The following is a 15,751-nucleotide window of genomic DNA, read 5'->3' as shown; positions in this document are numbered from 1 at the left end:
GACCATGGGAGTAGTGTGGCCACAAAACGAGGGAAGGGGCAGCACCAGGAGAAGAAGCCAAGGGTCAGTGTGACAAGACCTAGCAAGACACATCAAGGGCTGCGGGTGGGCTGGGCGCCGAGGGAGGGCAGACAGCTGGGGCAGGAATGAGGGGCCAGCCTGGGGGAAGGGACTGGCACCAGGAGAGGTCCTAGGGGCAGGGGAGGAGAATCGCGCTGGACAGACAGCCCTCCTGTGTGAGAAAGGACACCCACAGCCTGCAGCAATTGTCCTGGGGCAGAGAAGGCCCTCTGCACAGCTCTCCAGACGTCTCATCACCCCCTTCTGTCTAGCGGCACATCCTGCTAAAATTCTGGGGGGTCCCTCCCCGCCCTCCCTGTGTTTGAGGGTGGGCACCTCACCTGGTCCCATCGACAGCCCAGTATAGTGGCTGGGCCCCCTGACGTGAGATGCTTCTCTGGCGGCTGAGCTGTGAGTGCAGGAGCTGTTGGTGGTCACTCACTGGATGTTCCGGACTCCGTGTTCCCGCCTTTCCCTCCCCTGGGCGTTGCCGCAGTCCACGCCCTCCCCGCCCCTACCCCGCGCCGGGCTTCCCAGCTCAGGTTCAGGGGCACCCGGGCTTGGGGAAGGGGCAGGAACGAGTCAGGCTAAGCTGTGCTGGGTCCTCTTCAGAGACAAGCTGGCCTCACACGCCCAGGAAACCGTCTGATTCCACAAGCCCAGGCGATGGGGACTGGGGCGCCTAGGCAGCCTGGAAGCTGTGGTCCAGACAGCCGCTCGCGGGCGGGGCCCACCTCAGCCAGCGGGGAGGTGCGCGGGTTTAGGCTGGCGGCCCTGGCGCTCACTTTCCCCCAGCGCCCCCTGCTGGTGACTTGCGGCTCTGCCTGCGACTCTCGCCGCAGGCCTGGAGTCACCGAGCCTGGCCCGGCGGCGGCTGCTGCGGTTGCACCAGCCCCAAGGCCCCGGAGCAGGGGTGCCTGGGCCAGAATCGTGCAGAAGCACACCCAACATCTGCGCCTTGCCCACCCCCTCTGGCTGCTTTCTGCATTGACCCCCAAATATAGCTCTTTCCCCCCAGTCTTGGTTCGGGGTCTGCTCTGGGGGGCTCCACCCCAGCCTCAGGTGTTAGGTGGGTTAGTGCACAGCACACTTTCCTAAAGGCGAGTTTAAAAAGCCATCCTCCACCCTCTCCCTCCCCCTCCTTCCATCCTCCCCTTTCCCCCAACCCTGTCCTCCACAAGGAGTCGGGTCCAGGTGGGGCATGCCCCGCCATGTGGGGTCTGTCTACAGAGGCTCTGAGACTGAGTGTAGGTGGGGAAGGTAGGGGCCCCTGCCCAGGTTTCCAGCCCACACCTGCTCTGCCGTACTTGCCTGGTACCCTGTGGTGACCTGGAGTTCTGGCTCTGTGGCCACAGGTCAGGTGGTGCCTGGGACAGCCAGGTTCCCAGACCCTCGAGTCAGGAACTCATGCAGCTCTTTTCTCAGCCAGGAGAGAGGTGGGGTTGGGGTGCAGAGATGGGCCCCCACTCCCCTTTCCCAGAGGAGTCTGTGGTGCCCCTAGCCAGGTCAGCAGGCCCAGCATCCCAGCACTGTCTCCTGGAAACTGAGGAGCCTGGAGGGAGGCCCAAGGCCTGGACCTGACCGAGCTTGACAAGCACCCTCCCCTGCTTGGTGCTGACTCAGGTCTGGGCCTCGGAAGCCTCATTCCAGGGGAATAAGTCCAGTAGGCCTACCCACCACCCACATGGCCCTGGCCCCCGCCGTCCTGAAGGAAAGCCAGAGCACGTTCAAATAGCTGCATGGACTTTTTCCGTGTAAGTTTTCTCAGGTGGGCATGTGGCTCTCGGGGAGACAGGTGCTGTGATGATGCTGGTCTGGTTGCCACCATTCTTGCCTGGCCTTCCCAAGCCAGGCCCCATCAAGATGGGGGGACCCCTAAGCTGGGGATATTCCTCTTCAACCCCAGCTGGTTCTGAATCTTTTTTTGGTTTTTTTTGGTTCTGAATCTTTTGAGGAGAGTAGGGGTGTGGTCTGACTCCAGGAGCAAATTGTATGGGGTCTTGGATCATCTCTGGGCTTCTGTCTCTAAACAGGTTGGGGTGACCTACCCACCTTCTCCCTTCTGGCATCATCCTGCTTGGGGAGATTTCATTGTAAAGAAGTGAAATGCACCCCTCTCCCCCGCAAGACTGTCGGGGGAGCCATCCGAAGCATTGGCCAATACTCATTCATGTTTAAAAACTGACATACAAAAAGAAAAAAAGAAGCCAAAATCAAAACCACCCCATTGAAAGTGTTAGTTGCTCAGTCATGTCCAACTCTTTGTGACCCCATGGACTGTAGTCTACCAGGCTCCTCTGTCCATGGGATTCTCCAGGCAAGAATACTAGAGTAGGTAGCCATTCACTTCTCCAGGGATTTTTCCCAACTCAGGGATCGAACCTGGGTCTTCTGCATTGCAGGCAGATTCTTTACCACCTGATCCACCCATCAAAAACAAAAACAAAAAAAACTCAGTATGTGCCCATTAAAAAAAAAAAGCTGGCATACAGCATTAAGTGAGGAAAAGGGGCAAACACACAAGAGCATGTCTGAAAGAAAACAGCAAAACAGTAACAGCAGAATCCTCCCAGTGGAGGGGAGGCTGACAGCTTTTTTCTATTGCTTCTTTTGAAATAATTGTAAATTCCCAGAGAGTTGCAAAGAAACATGCAGGGCTCCAGGGAACTCCGGCCCAAGCAGCTGTCAGACAAGGTCCATTCTGGAAACCAGCCGTGGTGGTGCCAGAGCTGGTTCAGATGATGACTTCTATTTTCTTCATGCTTTCAGTATTTTCGAAATTTCTGGAACAAGGGTATGATTGTTATTTTTAGCTCCTGATTTCTTTCTATTTAATTGAATAAATAAGACTTGAATAACTCCTTGTATTGAGAATTTCAACCATGGATGCAAACAAGCGAAGAGACCAAGGCTGGTCCTCCTCTGAGATGCCCACGGCTCTGCTTGTGACCCTCTCAGCCCCTCGTCTGTGTAGCCCCACACTTGGATGTACTTGCAGAAATACTTGCTTCCTGGTGTGTGTACAGTATTGGGGGGGGGGTTCCCTCAGCTCAGGTACTGCGGCCCCCCCTTCCTGGGGAGAGCCCACCATGGGGTGGGTGGCGCCTGGAGAATGCTTGTTTGGAATTTTCAGAAGTATGGGAGCTTGTTTCTCCTCTCCCAGCCCCCAAACTTCAGGATCCGAGGGAACAGACTGTAGACATGCCTCTGGGGGGTCACTGCCCTTGCTGGCAGTCCATCTCAGAGGGTTCTCAGACTGGCCAGTCCCCACCTCCAGAGGGTTCAGAGCAAACCTGGGGAGTGTGATATCCCTGCTGAGATAGGAGTGGTTGGAGAGCCAGCACCTGGGAACCCTGGTCCTCCTCCCCATTCACCGAAGGGTGGGAGTGGGCAGGGCAGAGGGCTGTCCCAACGTGGGCACTCACTCCTGAGTTTTGCTGGAGTGACTAGACGTAGTGATGTTTCCACACAGGCTGGGGAGCTGGAGTAGAGAGGGCGAGGACCAGGATCCTGAGGCATCTCGCTGGGAGGTCCCAGTTGGGGCCCATGTGTCCTGGGAGACTCAGCCCACCTTTTCCAGTTGCCCGCTCACCCCTCATCCCATGGTCCACCAACCAGGATGGGCAGCCCAGGCCCAGGAGCCCGGGAGGGGTACAGGTGCCCGGCCACATGCTTCACTAGGGTTTCCTGCAGGTAAACCCGGAGCCCAGAGCCAAGCCGCTGGGCAGCTGCAGGGAACCAGGTGGCTCAGGCTGGGGAGAGGATTCCTAGGACTCCATGGGACCCTGGCCACATGGGGCTGAGCGGCTGGTGCAGCCAGGATGCCTATGGGGTCCCCTTGAGGGTGAGACTGCAGCCCCCCTCCCAGGAATAGGATGCAGGCCCGGGCTCTGGGCTCCTTGGTCTGTGTTGGGTTCATGCAGCTCCATGCCCAGTGGGATGGTGGTGGTTTGAGGGTCGCTCGGGGACATGGTGGGGCTGCAGGCCTGGGTGAGAACACCCCTCCATCCACCCTCTTTGTGACCCTCACTGTGCCTGGCCCACCCTGCCAGTCCAGCACTGGGGCCGGTGATCCCCTCCTCCCCCACCCTTATCAGGGTCCCACAGAGCCTGTTCCCCTTTGCCCTGCTCTAGGGAGCAGGGAGGAGGTTTGTGCTCTGGGGAGGGGGCTGTGGGGGGCAGGGCCCACACCCTATCTGGTCTTCCTCTTTGTTCCTTCCACCCTGGAGCCTTCCTGTCCTTGGGACCCTGCTCTGCCCACCGGGGTTACAGTCCTTCTCATCTTCCCTCACTGGTGGGTTTGGGTACACTGGGGCCCTTGAACCTGGGCTCTGACCAGGACTGAGGGCAGCCCACCCAGAGAAGGGGGACCCCCATGTGGCCAATGGCTTTTACTTGAGCCTGGAGCCACCCGGGGGCCCCCAGACCAGAAGCTGGGGCTCCCTGGGCTAGCTGGGCACACACCTAGCAGGGAGGAGGCAGGCAGGGGGGCCAGGCTCAGAGAGGGGTGGTTTGGTCACCCCTGATGACTGGAGGTACAGGGAGCTGGACTTGTGGCCCCTGGTGGCTGGGCCACAGTGCCTCAGGGATGCAGTTCAAATGGGAAGACTGACCTTACTGTGTGTGGCTCCCTCTCTGGATCCCTCGGCGGCTAAGGCTGAGGGAGGAGACAGAACCTTCAAGACCCAAGGGCAGGAGCCGCTGCATGGCCTGCTGAGGGTCTCCTGCCCAGCTGGACCAGGCACAGGGATGGCTTGGGCCCCTTTGGGCTCCAGGGTTCTGAGAACATCCAGGCAATCCACTCCAGAACCCAGGCCTAGCCCTTCACTAGGCTCCCCTGGGTCCGTGGCTGCCCCACGTCCATGTAGTGGGCGCTGCCCTCCCCTCCCCAGGCAGCACGGACTGTCACCTGGAACCTTCTGCTTTCAGAGGCCCCCTGGCTCCCAGCCCAGAAACCAGGAGCGTAACCCGAGCATAACAGGGAGCATAAGCCACCCCTGCCCCTCCCCCACTAAGGTCCCAGAGCCAGTACCAGCCCTCTGCCACCTTGGAAGGGGTCTCTGTGCTCTAGTCCCTCCCCTTGTGCCAAGAGACCCTCCCCTGCCCTGCAGAGCAGAGTGAGAACCACCGCCCCCACCGTGGGGGCTTTGTTGCTGAGGTCCCTGCCAGGGGCCCCGTGACACAGTCCCGCTGCAACAAGCATGTGACACAGGCTGCCACGCTGGTCCCTTCCAGAAAGTGGCGGGCCCCAAAGGCCGCTGGTTGCTCCCCCACCCAGGGCATCTGGGGGGCAGGACTGTAGCTGCCCTACTGTTGGGAGTAAAGGCCACTGCTGTCCCCCAGCAAGACACAGGGGTCAGGAAGCTGGGGCGAGCTGGCTGGGCAGATTCCAGAACTGACCGCCCAGGGCCGTCACTCGTTGGAACTCGTCGGAGCTGCTATCTTCGCTATGGGGCCTGAGGACAGGACCAAGTGCTGGTGCTATGGCCCAGAGCCAAGCCACTGGGCAGCTGGTGGCCACCCCACTCGGGGGCAACATGGACCCCACTCTCTGTGCAACCCCCCCCGGGGCCAGGGCACTGACAGTGCCCTGTCCTGGGGAGGCCGGGACCACACGGATGGGCAGATCCTGGGCCAGCTGCGCCCCCTGGCAGAGGAGGAGGAGGAAGATGGTGCTGCCCTGGCCCCGAGGCCTGCCTTCCCCGGGATGGGCTCAGAGGAGCTGCGGCTGGCCTCCTTCTATGACTGGCCGCTGAACGCCGTGGTGCCGCCAGAGCTGCTGGCCGCTGCTGGCTTCTTCCATACCGGTGAGTCCCGGGGGTCCCCACGGCCCTTCTATGCCTGCTCCCTGCCCTGCAGTCTCTCTTGTGCTTCAGACCTGGGGAGATGCCAGAATAGCACAGAGCAGTTAGACCTGTGCTGGGGAGGACAGTGTTGGTGTCAGAGGTGCCAGGAGGAGGAACGGGAGGTGTGGGGATATCCACCAGCCCTGAGGTCCAGGGAGAGCTCTCAGAGGGCTGGTGGTGTGGGTTACCTGTAGCAGCCCCCGATCTGTGGTCTCTGCTCCAAATTTGCTGATTGTAGGGGGTGAGGCAGGGGTGACGGCCACGGGGGTAGAGAGATGAGGTCCCTGTTCCCACTTAGGGAGTTTTGAGCCCTTAAAACTAAGCCTGGACGCACACAATCCCTCTTCTTTACATCACTGGGAATCCATCCTAAGAGGGGGCATCCTAAGGTGGGGCAGAGGTGCAGGGTGGGGGGCACCAGGGCTCCCCACACCTTCCCCCCCATCCCCTTCCCCAACACGCACCTGGATCCTGGCAAGTGCCCCAAGCATGGTACCCCCCCATCCCACCTTTGAGAAACGGGGTGCATGTGAATTCCAAGGAGAATGCCAGGCAAAGTGATGGCCAAGGCCAGTGGGAGCCCCCAAGGCTCACAAATAACCCCAGAGAGCCCTGCCCTAGAAGGAAGGGCCACCTGGGAGCCCTGACCCCAGCCCCGGGGGGAAGAAACCCCTGGCCATACAAGGGACCTAGTGTGGTCAAGACCAGTGTCTCTGCCCCACCTCAGGCCAGCAGGACAAGGTGAGGTGCTTCTTCTGCTACGGGGGTCTGCAGAGCTGGGAGCGAGGCGACGACCCCTGGACAGAGCACGCCAGATGGTTCCCCAGGTACCACCTCCCCTCCCCAGTCCCAGGGTGTCTCGGGGACTGAGGTGGGGGTACTATCCGGGGACAGCACTTCTATTTCTCCCTTGATGTTCAAGACTGTCTTCAAAACAGCTTCCCAGCAAGTCCACCACCGGGACTGGGGTGGGGGAAGCAGGGGTCCCTGGGCTCGACCTGGACAGTGCAGGGTCCTCGGACAGCCCAAGCCTACTGCCCATAGGGCCTCTGAACCCGCTTTCCTCAGGTGTGAATTCCTGCTCCGGACAAAAGGAAGAGACTTTGTCTGCAGGGTCCAGGAGTCCTGTTGCTGCTCACCGGGCTCCTGGGTGAGTCCTTCCTGCCCTTAGGGCTTCGGGGGGTGGTGGTGAGGGGCCTGCCCGACCCCTGCTCCTCCTCCTGCTCAGGGCACATGGGTTCTCTGACTCCTTCCAGGACCGGTCGGAGGAACCAGAAGATGCGGGTCCTGCCACTCCCTCAGGTGAGCCGGGATGCGCAGCCTGTGCTAGCTCCCTTGGGCATCTCTGGCCCACACCATGGCCGGCTCACTGGGTGTACCCCCTGCAGGACAGCAGGGCAAGTGAAGGCCGCTTGGCCGGACCTGAGGGTGTGCTGCTTGGGCTTGCTTCACCAGGGGCTTCACACAGGCACTGCGTGTGTGTCCAGGGCTCCAGGGAGACCAAAACTGTCCCCTGCTACCCCTGAACTGGCTGCCATGGGCATGGCCAGTCCTGAGATTGGCAGAGGGGCATAGCGGGAAAGGCTGCCATCAGCGAACTGTGCCTGAGAGCTGACCGGTCACTGCCTCCATCACACGGAGAGGCCGGCCCTCTGCCCTCTGTCGGTGCCCAGGGTCTGAGGGGCTCCAGGCTTGGGTCCGAACTGTGCTACCTGAACCTCAGTGCCCTGAGCCATGAAGTGGGCCTGGTGCCAACCTCACTTGGGATCAAACAAGAGTCTGTGTGCCACCCTGGGAGCAGTACCCGGCTCTTAGTCAGCTTTGGTGATCAGGTTTACATCTTCCCTGTAACGTGGCACCTCTGACAAAGGCCCTGGGAACACAGCTCTGGACGCAGAGGCAGCGGCCGTGATGGCGCCAGGGCTCCTTGTAATGACGACGTGGCCCTGGTGACAGGCCACAGTGGCCGCTGCTGCCTCTGCTGGGACCCTGAGGCCATAGCCCCTGCCTGCGCTTGGCCCAGCACCCCTCGTTCTGCCTTGCAGATGTGGGGGGTGGCCAGGAGTGGCCGGCGTGGAGCCAGTGCCCAGCAGTACAGGCCGTGCTTCGCATGGGCTTCAGGCCAGGCCAAGTGCAAGGGCTGCTGCAGCGCAAGTACCACCGGGTGATGCCTACCGGCATGTCCACGTCGCAGCTGGTAGCCGACCTGCTCCAGGAAGAGGATGGGGGCCGGGTGGTGGGGGCCAGAGGTATGTTCCTGTCTCTGGGCCCACCTCTCCTTCCTTATTCCCTCTGGGAACAGATGCCCCTGCTGCCCCCGGGTGCCGGGCACACAGCGTCCATCACCACTGAACAAGGGGCTGGATGGGCAGAGTCCTGGTGGAAAGTGAACTCTAGGACACTGGTGCGCTGCGGGCGGGGGAGCTGGGGCTAGACCCTGCCTGTGGCTTGTTGGCTGGGGGCCAGGCCTCAGGTCCCCTGGGAACCTCACGTCTGTTCTAACTGCCCACAGCTCCTGTCCCCACAGGGCCTGAGCTGCTCACACCCAGAATAGAGGCTCAGGTGGAGAGTGCCCTGGAGTCAGGTGAGGGTGAGAGCCATCTGGGGTCGGGTGGGGCTAGCCCTCCTGCATTCCACGGTGGGGGTGGGCACTCCCTGTTTGGCCTGCCTTGCCCCTCAGCCAGTACAGAGGGCAGAGGTCAAGGTGTGGGCACGGTATCACAGGTCCCCCCGGGGGAGAACCAGGAGGAGCGCAGGATGCAGAGGAGCAGCTGCGGCGCCTTCGGGAGGAGCGGACATGCAGGGTGTGCCTGGACCACACCGTGGGCGTCGTCTTCGTGCCCTGCGGTCACCTGGCCTGTGCTGAGTGCGCACCCAGCCTGCAGCAGTGCCCCATCTGCAGGGCCCCCATCCGCAGCTGCGTGCGCACCTTCCTGTCCTAGGCCAGGTGAGCGTGCAGCTCCTGTGGTCCTGACTTGGGGTCGCCTGTGGGGATGGGGCTGGCAGGAGGCAGCACCTCCATCCCCACTCCCTGGCCCCGGCAGACAATGCAGGTCAACCCCATGCCTTCCCCTGATGCTCAGAGACTTGCTCTGAGTCTGACACACCACCCCAGGGCGCCATGACCACTCTGCTTGGGCACCTGTCTGCCTTGGTTTTCCTAGTGGTTGAGGGGATAAAGCCTCTTGTCCAGCTGGGCATACAGGGTGGCAGCCAGGCCAAGGGGAGGATCGTCTTGGAGGCACGTGGAGAAAAGCAGGATGCCCTTGTCAGGAGGAAGGGCAGGGGTCTTCCTGAGCACAAGACCCTGACGGGGATCTCAAGCTGGGAGCCGAGGCCTGATGGAAATGCACAGTGGGTGGGGGAGGGGTCCATGTTCATGGGGGGCAGGAGCCATGACCCTCCAGGGTTCCCAAAGGCCACTGAGCCCCAAGATCTCTCCAAGAATCTTCCGGTGGGGGAGAAGCGGCAGGGAAGGGAACTCCCTGGGGGCTGAGAGACCCCAGCTGCATGGAGAAGCATGTGGAGCTGTGGACTCAGCCCTTCTCCCTTCCAGGAGCTGTGAGCTGAGGCGCCCTGAACTGGCATCCACCACTGACCAGTCCTGTGTGGAAGATGCAGCTGCGGGCAGCTTGGCGTGGGGAGGTGGGGGCTGCTTTACCTAAGCATGGATGCTTCAGAAGAGTCAAAATAAAGCATGGGTTTTCCCTGGACAGTGCCCAGCAGCCTCTGTTCCAGAACCGCCAGTGCCCTCCCCTCCACCCTGTCCCCTCCCCTCTTGCCTCGCCTCACCAGCAGGGCAGCACAACCGGTCAGGTCCATTCCAGGCCATTCCCGCCTCTCCTTACCCTCCCCATTTCTTGTGCTATCTTTTCAATGTTTTAAGACTTTTAGAATGGACTGGCCTGGGCTGCTTCTGAAACTGAAATTGCAATTGTCCACCAAGTCTGGCAGGGCCGGTGATCTGGAGGCAGGTTCCTCTCTCCTCCACTGGTGGGCACCTTGGGATGCGCTAGGACGGTTGCACCTTGGGTGCTTGGACAGTGTCCTCCACTTGTCACCAGGCAGCCCCTGCCCTGTAGGCTCCTGGGCAAGCCCAGCCCCCACTCTGGGGGTCCCACCAGCCGCAGCACCTGTGGCCCTAACCCTAACTCCCACAGGGCTTGGTGGGGTCACCGTGTGCTCACACTGACCCTTGTGCTGGGGTCACACTCGCCCCATCTTGCAGTCCCCTTGGCCAGCCCCTCCCCCTAGCATGGGTGTGTGCAGCCTTTGGGGGTCTGGCTGCCCTGGGGAAGGCACCTGAGGGAGGGGGCTCCTTGAACAGCCACCCCAGGTATGCCGTGGATGAAGTGCGACTCAGTACTACCGAGGCCAGCAATGAGGTTTTCTCTCGTGTCTTTTTTTTTTCTCTTTAGAAAAAGGAAGCAACAAATTCTTCAGAGGTTGCAGCCATCCCCAGCCTGGCACTGGCCTTGCCACCCTGGTTCACATACAGTTACTAGACCCTGCGGCACCTGCAGGGCCATGGGGGTGGGAGGGTCCGCTGCCGGGAGTCTCCTGTCATCCACGATGGGTCACAGGCTGGAGGTCACAGGGGCGGGATGGCTGCTCTTCACTTAGGCGGGCCTGTGGAAGTGAGGTGAGGCGTGGGCAAGGTCAGAGATGAGGAAGAAAGGTGCTGCCATGTGGACAAAACCCAAGAAGGGGAGTGTGTCCTGGCCTTGAGTGGGGTGGGGGAGGGGCTGGACTTCAGCCAGGCCCGCCCTGGACTGGATGGGGCTCCCCATGCAGGCAGCTGGGGGCCTTGTCCCTGCAGAGCTGACTTTGGCTGCAGACACCTCATTCAGGTTTGAGCCAGGGGGCTGGGAGTGAGGTGAGAGGTTCACCCTGGGTTCTCCTGGCCACCCCAGCTCCACGGCTGGAGGGAAAACCCAAAAGCCTGTCCAGGCTGGCCAGCTCTCCCAGCCTGTGTGCCCTGGGTCATCGACTCCCACATATGCTGCCCTGGCCCAGAGGCCTGAGCTGGGTCTCTGCCCCATCATGGGACCTGAACACCTGCTGCCTCTGATGGCCCTTGGCTGACATGGGGCCTCACTTACAGGGTAGAAGGGCTGGGGGCTGCCAAGAGGGCCAAGGTGCCCAGGGGATGGTTGCACGCGTGGTCCTGAAGGGGAAGCTTGTCTCCATGGGCCTGGGGAGGACAGAGGAGGCACAGCTTTAGCAGTGGGGCTATCAGCCGCCTCTTCTGACTCCACTTTGAGGATTCCATGTGGGACAGGGCCCATGGCAAAGGCCATTTCAGAGGAGGAAGGTCAACAGTGCAGGCACCCCCACTAGAGCGCTGGGGGCTGCAGGGCTGTGCACATTGCGTTACAAGAGGGAAGAAGTCTGATCCTCCGAAAAGAGAAAACACTACATATTTCCTGCCACAGGAGACTTCCCCAGTGGTCCAGTGGTTAAGAATCCACCCTGCAACACAGGGGACGCGGGTTCAATCCCTGGTGGGAGAGCTAAGATCCCACATGCCCTGGAGCAATTAAACTGTGCACCACAATTGCTGAGCCCGCGCACAGAAGATCCTGCATGAGGACACGAAGACCCCTCTGCCGCAGCTCAGACCCGACGCAGCCAAATACATAAATTTCCTGCCACAGGGAGACCCAGGGAAATCAGCAGGACATTCTCCTCGGTGGGGGCCTCTCAGTGTCCCCTCAGCCTCTGTACCCCACACTCAGCCCAGAGTCAGCCCGGAGCAGATCTCAGGAAAGTGGGGGATGGACAAACAGATGGATGATGGATGGACAGACAGACAGATGGCTGGTGAGGTCTCCCCCAGGAGAGGAGCCTGGCGGCTGTGCACTCTGGGGTGGCCAGGCCAGTGGGCAGGCTCTGCAGCCGTACTTAAAGGATGCCTGCTCGCACTAGAGGTTGGAAGGCTTTTCATTGACGTGGTAGAGAGGAAATGGGTCAAATCCACTAATGAAATCAACTGAAACAAACCAAGACCCAAATAAAACAACCCAAATGATGGACAGGATGGCACAGCAGAGAAGTTCCCTAGTGCAAACACTCAGGTGATGACACAGCAGCAGGAGTGGCCCAGACTGGAGGGTAGGGGGCGGGTTTCCCACTAGGTGAAGGGTTTCACAGGACACTGGCCTCTCAGGAGGGGGCTGCCCCTTGCCCTGCTGGGCTCCCCCAGTCCTGGTGCCTCAAAGCTGTGACTGCACTGTGCGTGGGCGACCAGGGCCTGCTGGGCAAAGCTGAACCCCAGGGCTGGCTCCCGACCTAAAACATTTTAATGTAACCAATACAGGAAGCCCCTTCTGCTTCCTCCCAGTTGACTGTGGGGTGAGCGATGGTTTGGGGCCACCGGACACCAGGGGGCAGGATAACTGGAGGCCCGTCCCTGAGCAAATCTGGTTTCAGAGGACACTCTGCCCACCCACTCTATGGCCACCTGACCTCTAGGGACAGAGGCTCTGAATTGTGCTTCAGATCTAGAGAAGTTTCTGCCCACAGGAGCCCTGGGCCCCCTGGGTGCACCCAGCTCCTCTCATCCTGGCGAGACCCCATCAGAGCCTGCAGTGGTCAGGTCAGCAAGAACACCTGAGTGTTCATGCTGCAAATCAGAGGAAAGTTGAGAGCATTCTCAGATGGGGGATGTGCCTGCACTTCTCAAATTTGTCCCCCCAGCACTGGGGCCTGAAATGGGGCCAGCTGCCCACTGCAAGGGGGAGCGAGAGGGTTTTTCCTCTGCCAGTCAGAGCTCAGCCTTCTGTGTGCAACAGCTGTAGGGACTGCGGGGCCAGCCCTGCAGTACAGGAACCCTCAGACCATGGGAGCTTGGGGTGTGCTGACCCCTGGTGCCTACAGCCCAGGACCTCCCCATCTCTGTGTAAGCCAGCCAGGACTTGGGGACCCATTTAAGAGGCCAGCTCTCAGGCCTCTGTGGCCAGCCTGCAGCTTCTCTTCTCCTCCCCCTGGCGGGGCTGGCAGATTGGTATTGGGATTCTGCAGGAGGCTGGTGGTCACACACTTGCAGCTGTCCTCCTCCTTGGTGGTCACACTGACCACGTGGCAGGCACAGATGAAGCCCACAGGCTGAAAGACATGGGGAGGTCCCTCAGACTGAAGCCCTGGGAGATGCATTCACATCTTCATGGGACATGGACCTCAGTGCGTCCTAACCATGTGGCCACCGCCTGCTGGCCTCCTCATCTGTAACTCCGAACAAGCAGGGTGATCTGCCAGCCTCCTCAGCTATGGAGTTCCAGACGGTGTCCACTCCCCAGTGGAGCTTGCACATGCATCCCTGTGGGCAAGGGCTGAGAGGGGCGAGGGCAGTCAGTGGACGAGTGAGTCAGGAAGGTGATCAAGCCTCTGCTTGAACGAGGGGTAAGATGCAGAGAGATGCTCTGGGAGGCACATGGCCACAGCCAGGATGTCCCCTGAGCTGACACCCCATTACAGCCAGGCCATCCTCCCTGGGGCCTCTCACTGTAAACAATGACTGGATTTCTTCCCCTGGGAGCCACAGTAGAGAAGCTTCAAGTCAGCCAAGTTCACAGTCTGCACAACAGCACAGGGGAGACAGACTGAGGACTTGGTGCAACAGGCAATTCTGCGCAGAGTGGGTTGGGCAGGCTGCTGCCCTGCAGGTGGTGAGGGCTTGGCGGGATACAAGTTCATCAGCTGGGCTCCTCAAAGGATGCTCAGACTTCAGGGCAAAGAGGGCAGACCTGTGTTCAATCCCCACACACCCCCGGGCGCCAGGGCCACTGCAGGAGACAGGGCTCCAGCTAAGATGGGACAAGGCCAGCACCACCCAAGCCTGGGCAATGGTAAGCATGGGATGGAGAGGGGAGGAGTTCCCCCATGCTTGGTGTATATCTGTCTTGCTGGGACCTTGACTGATCAGCGGAACAAGCAGAAAGGAGGTTTCAGAGAGGGTGGTGGGGTCTGTCTATGGGACGATCACAGCGGGGGGTGGGGGGAGGGACATGAAGGCTGCCAGCAGTACAGCTTTAGGAGCAAGGGCCACAGGAAGGAGAGGCTGCCTTCTGTCATCAGTGGTGAGACCTCAGGGGGTAGCTTAACCTTTGTGTCTTATCTCTTCATGCAATACAGCCCAACAGCTTCCCTCGATGCCCCCATGTGCCTCGAAGGAGGAGCTGGAGCTCGAAGGGCTCAGAAGCGCATCCTCCCAGACGGCAGGCCAGGGGTGTCTGCTGTCTATCTGCTTGCCATCGAAAGGCAAACCTAGCTGCCATTCCCAACAGCCTCGCCTGAGAGCTGGCCAAGGTGCTGAAAACCTCGTCACTGCAGCCCTGCTCCTCCTCGGCTGGCAGGCGGGGCGCTGGGGGAGGCCACCCCGTCTTCCACATGTCTGCCCTCCCAATGGCCCTCCTGTCCCACCTCGGGATCCTGCCCAGCTCCTCCATGGGGCTCTTGGACCTGCCGTCCTCGCCCCCCAGCACCGGCCGACAGTGCAGTCAAGGATCTGTGTCTCCTGGATCCTCAAGAGCAAACAGCAGAGCACTGACTGGTATTTAGAGACTGGCATTTCACTGAAGACCTTCTGTATAGCACAGGGAACTCTACTCAACATTGTGTAATGACATACTCAGGAAAAGAATCTGAAAAAGAAAAGACATACCTATGTGTATAACTGAACCATCTTGCTCTACACCATAAACCAATGCAACATTGTACATCAACTATGTGTATGCGTGCTAACTCACTTCAGCCATGTCTGACCCTTTGTGACACTATGGACTGTAACTCACCAGCCTCCTCTGTCCATGGGATTCTCCAGGCTATACATCAACAAAAAACTAAATTTTAAAAAGGAGGCTTCCCTGGTGACTCAGTGGTAAAGAATTCACCTGCCAATGCAGGAGACATGAGCTTGACCCCTGGTCTGGGAAGATTCCCCCTGAGGGAGGGGCAGCTCCGTGTCCTTGGGGCAGCATCCAGGTGTCCCAAAGGTTGATTCCCTGCAGGTCCTGGGAGAGCAACAGGAGAGGGAGCCCTGGATGCTCATGAGGCACCCAAACTGTCCTGTTTTCTCTGCCAGGGAAGGCCCTAGACTTGGAATTCAGTTTCCAATGTCAGCTGCTGGTGCAGAGCATCCATGTTGTAAACCCAACATCCACCCAGACACTCTGCTCTTGACCCACTATGTGAACCAGGGAGTCAGGAGCCTCCAAGTCTGACCAGCGACCTCTGATGGCCACATCTGTCCTGCCTCAAGCCCTGGAGTCAGTCCAGGTTGCCTGGCACTGGCTCAGCCTGCTCCCGGCCCTTCCCATCAAATCACTTCCCTGGGGCTGCGGACAAAATACTCCATACTCAATTACCTTTGATTTTCAGATACACAGTAAAACTGTTTTTATTATAAGTATGCCCCAAACATAACATGGAACACGCTTACACTAAAACTTGCTGTTTATCTGAAATTCAACTTTAACTGGGCATTATGTATTTTTATTTGGAGAATCCACACTACTACTCTCAACACTGCAGGAGGAGAAAGCAGCCAGTGTTCAGGCCAGGTTGGGGTTCCCCTGCTACCCCTGGCTCCAGGACCCACCGTCGGGCATGGAAACAGAGTCTCTGACTTGGAGGAGCCCATTGGGAAGCTCTCAGGGCTCCTCACCTGTCATGCTGCCTATGGGGCAGGGTGAGGGCTGCAGAAGCCTTCATCTCAGTGCCCCTCGTGGAGGGTTCCATACATCTGCCTGGCCCCACAGCATCCTCAGAAGCTTCAGGTTCTGTCTCCTCGGCTCATCCTCATGCCAACCCTGGGGTCAGAGTTGGTCCTGAGCCCACTTCACAGA

The 15,751-nt window shown here is 59.8% G+C and overlaps 1 protein-coding gene across 1 annotated transcript; it reads left to right on the top strand.

Annotated features, from left to right (window-relative positions):
- The first annotated feature begins 5,509 nt into the window (after window positions 1–5,509).
- BIRC7 (baculoviral IAP repeat containing 7) lies at window positions 5,510–8,848 on the top strand. The gene is made up of 6 exons (XM_043480490.1): window positions 5,510–5,867; window positions 6,634–6,733; window positions 6,975–7,056; window positions 7,163–7,208; window positions 8,419–8,490; window positions 8,655–8,848. Exons 1-6 carry the CDS (start codon window positions 5,510–5,512, stop codon window positions 8,846–8,848), a joined length of 852 nt encoding a protein of 283 aa, XP_043336425.1.
- The last annotated feature ends 6,903 nt before the right edge of the window (window positions 8,849–15,751 follow it).

The sequence above is a fragment of the Cervus canadensis genome, chromosome 10 (assembly GCF_019320065.1).
Source record: "Cervus canadensis isolate Bull #8, Minnesota chromosome 10, ASM1932006v1, whole genome shotgun sequence".
Lineage (NCBI taxonomy): Eukaryota > Metazoa > Chordata > Mammalia > Artiodactyla > Cervidae > Cervus > Cervus canadensis.
This window is presented reverse-complemented; position numbering and strand designations above follow the sequence as displayed.

Coding starts and splice junctions, on each gene's coding strand:
- BIRC7 (XM_043480490.1), top strand. CDS start 5,510: ATGGGGCCTGAGGACAGGACCAAGTGCTGGTGCTATGGCCCAGAGCCA. Junction 6,734..6,974: donor CACGCCAGATGGTTCCCCAG/GTACCACCTCCC, acceptor CGCTTTCCTCAG/GTGTGAATTCCTGCTCCGGA. Junction 7,057..7,162: donor GCTGCTCACCGGGCTCCTGG/GTGAGTCCTTCC, acceptor GACTCCTTCCAG/GACCGGTCGGAGGAACCAGA.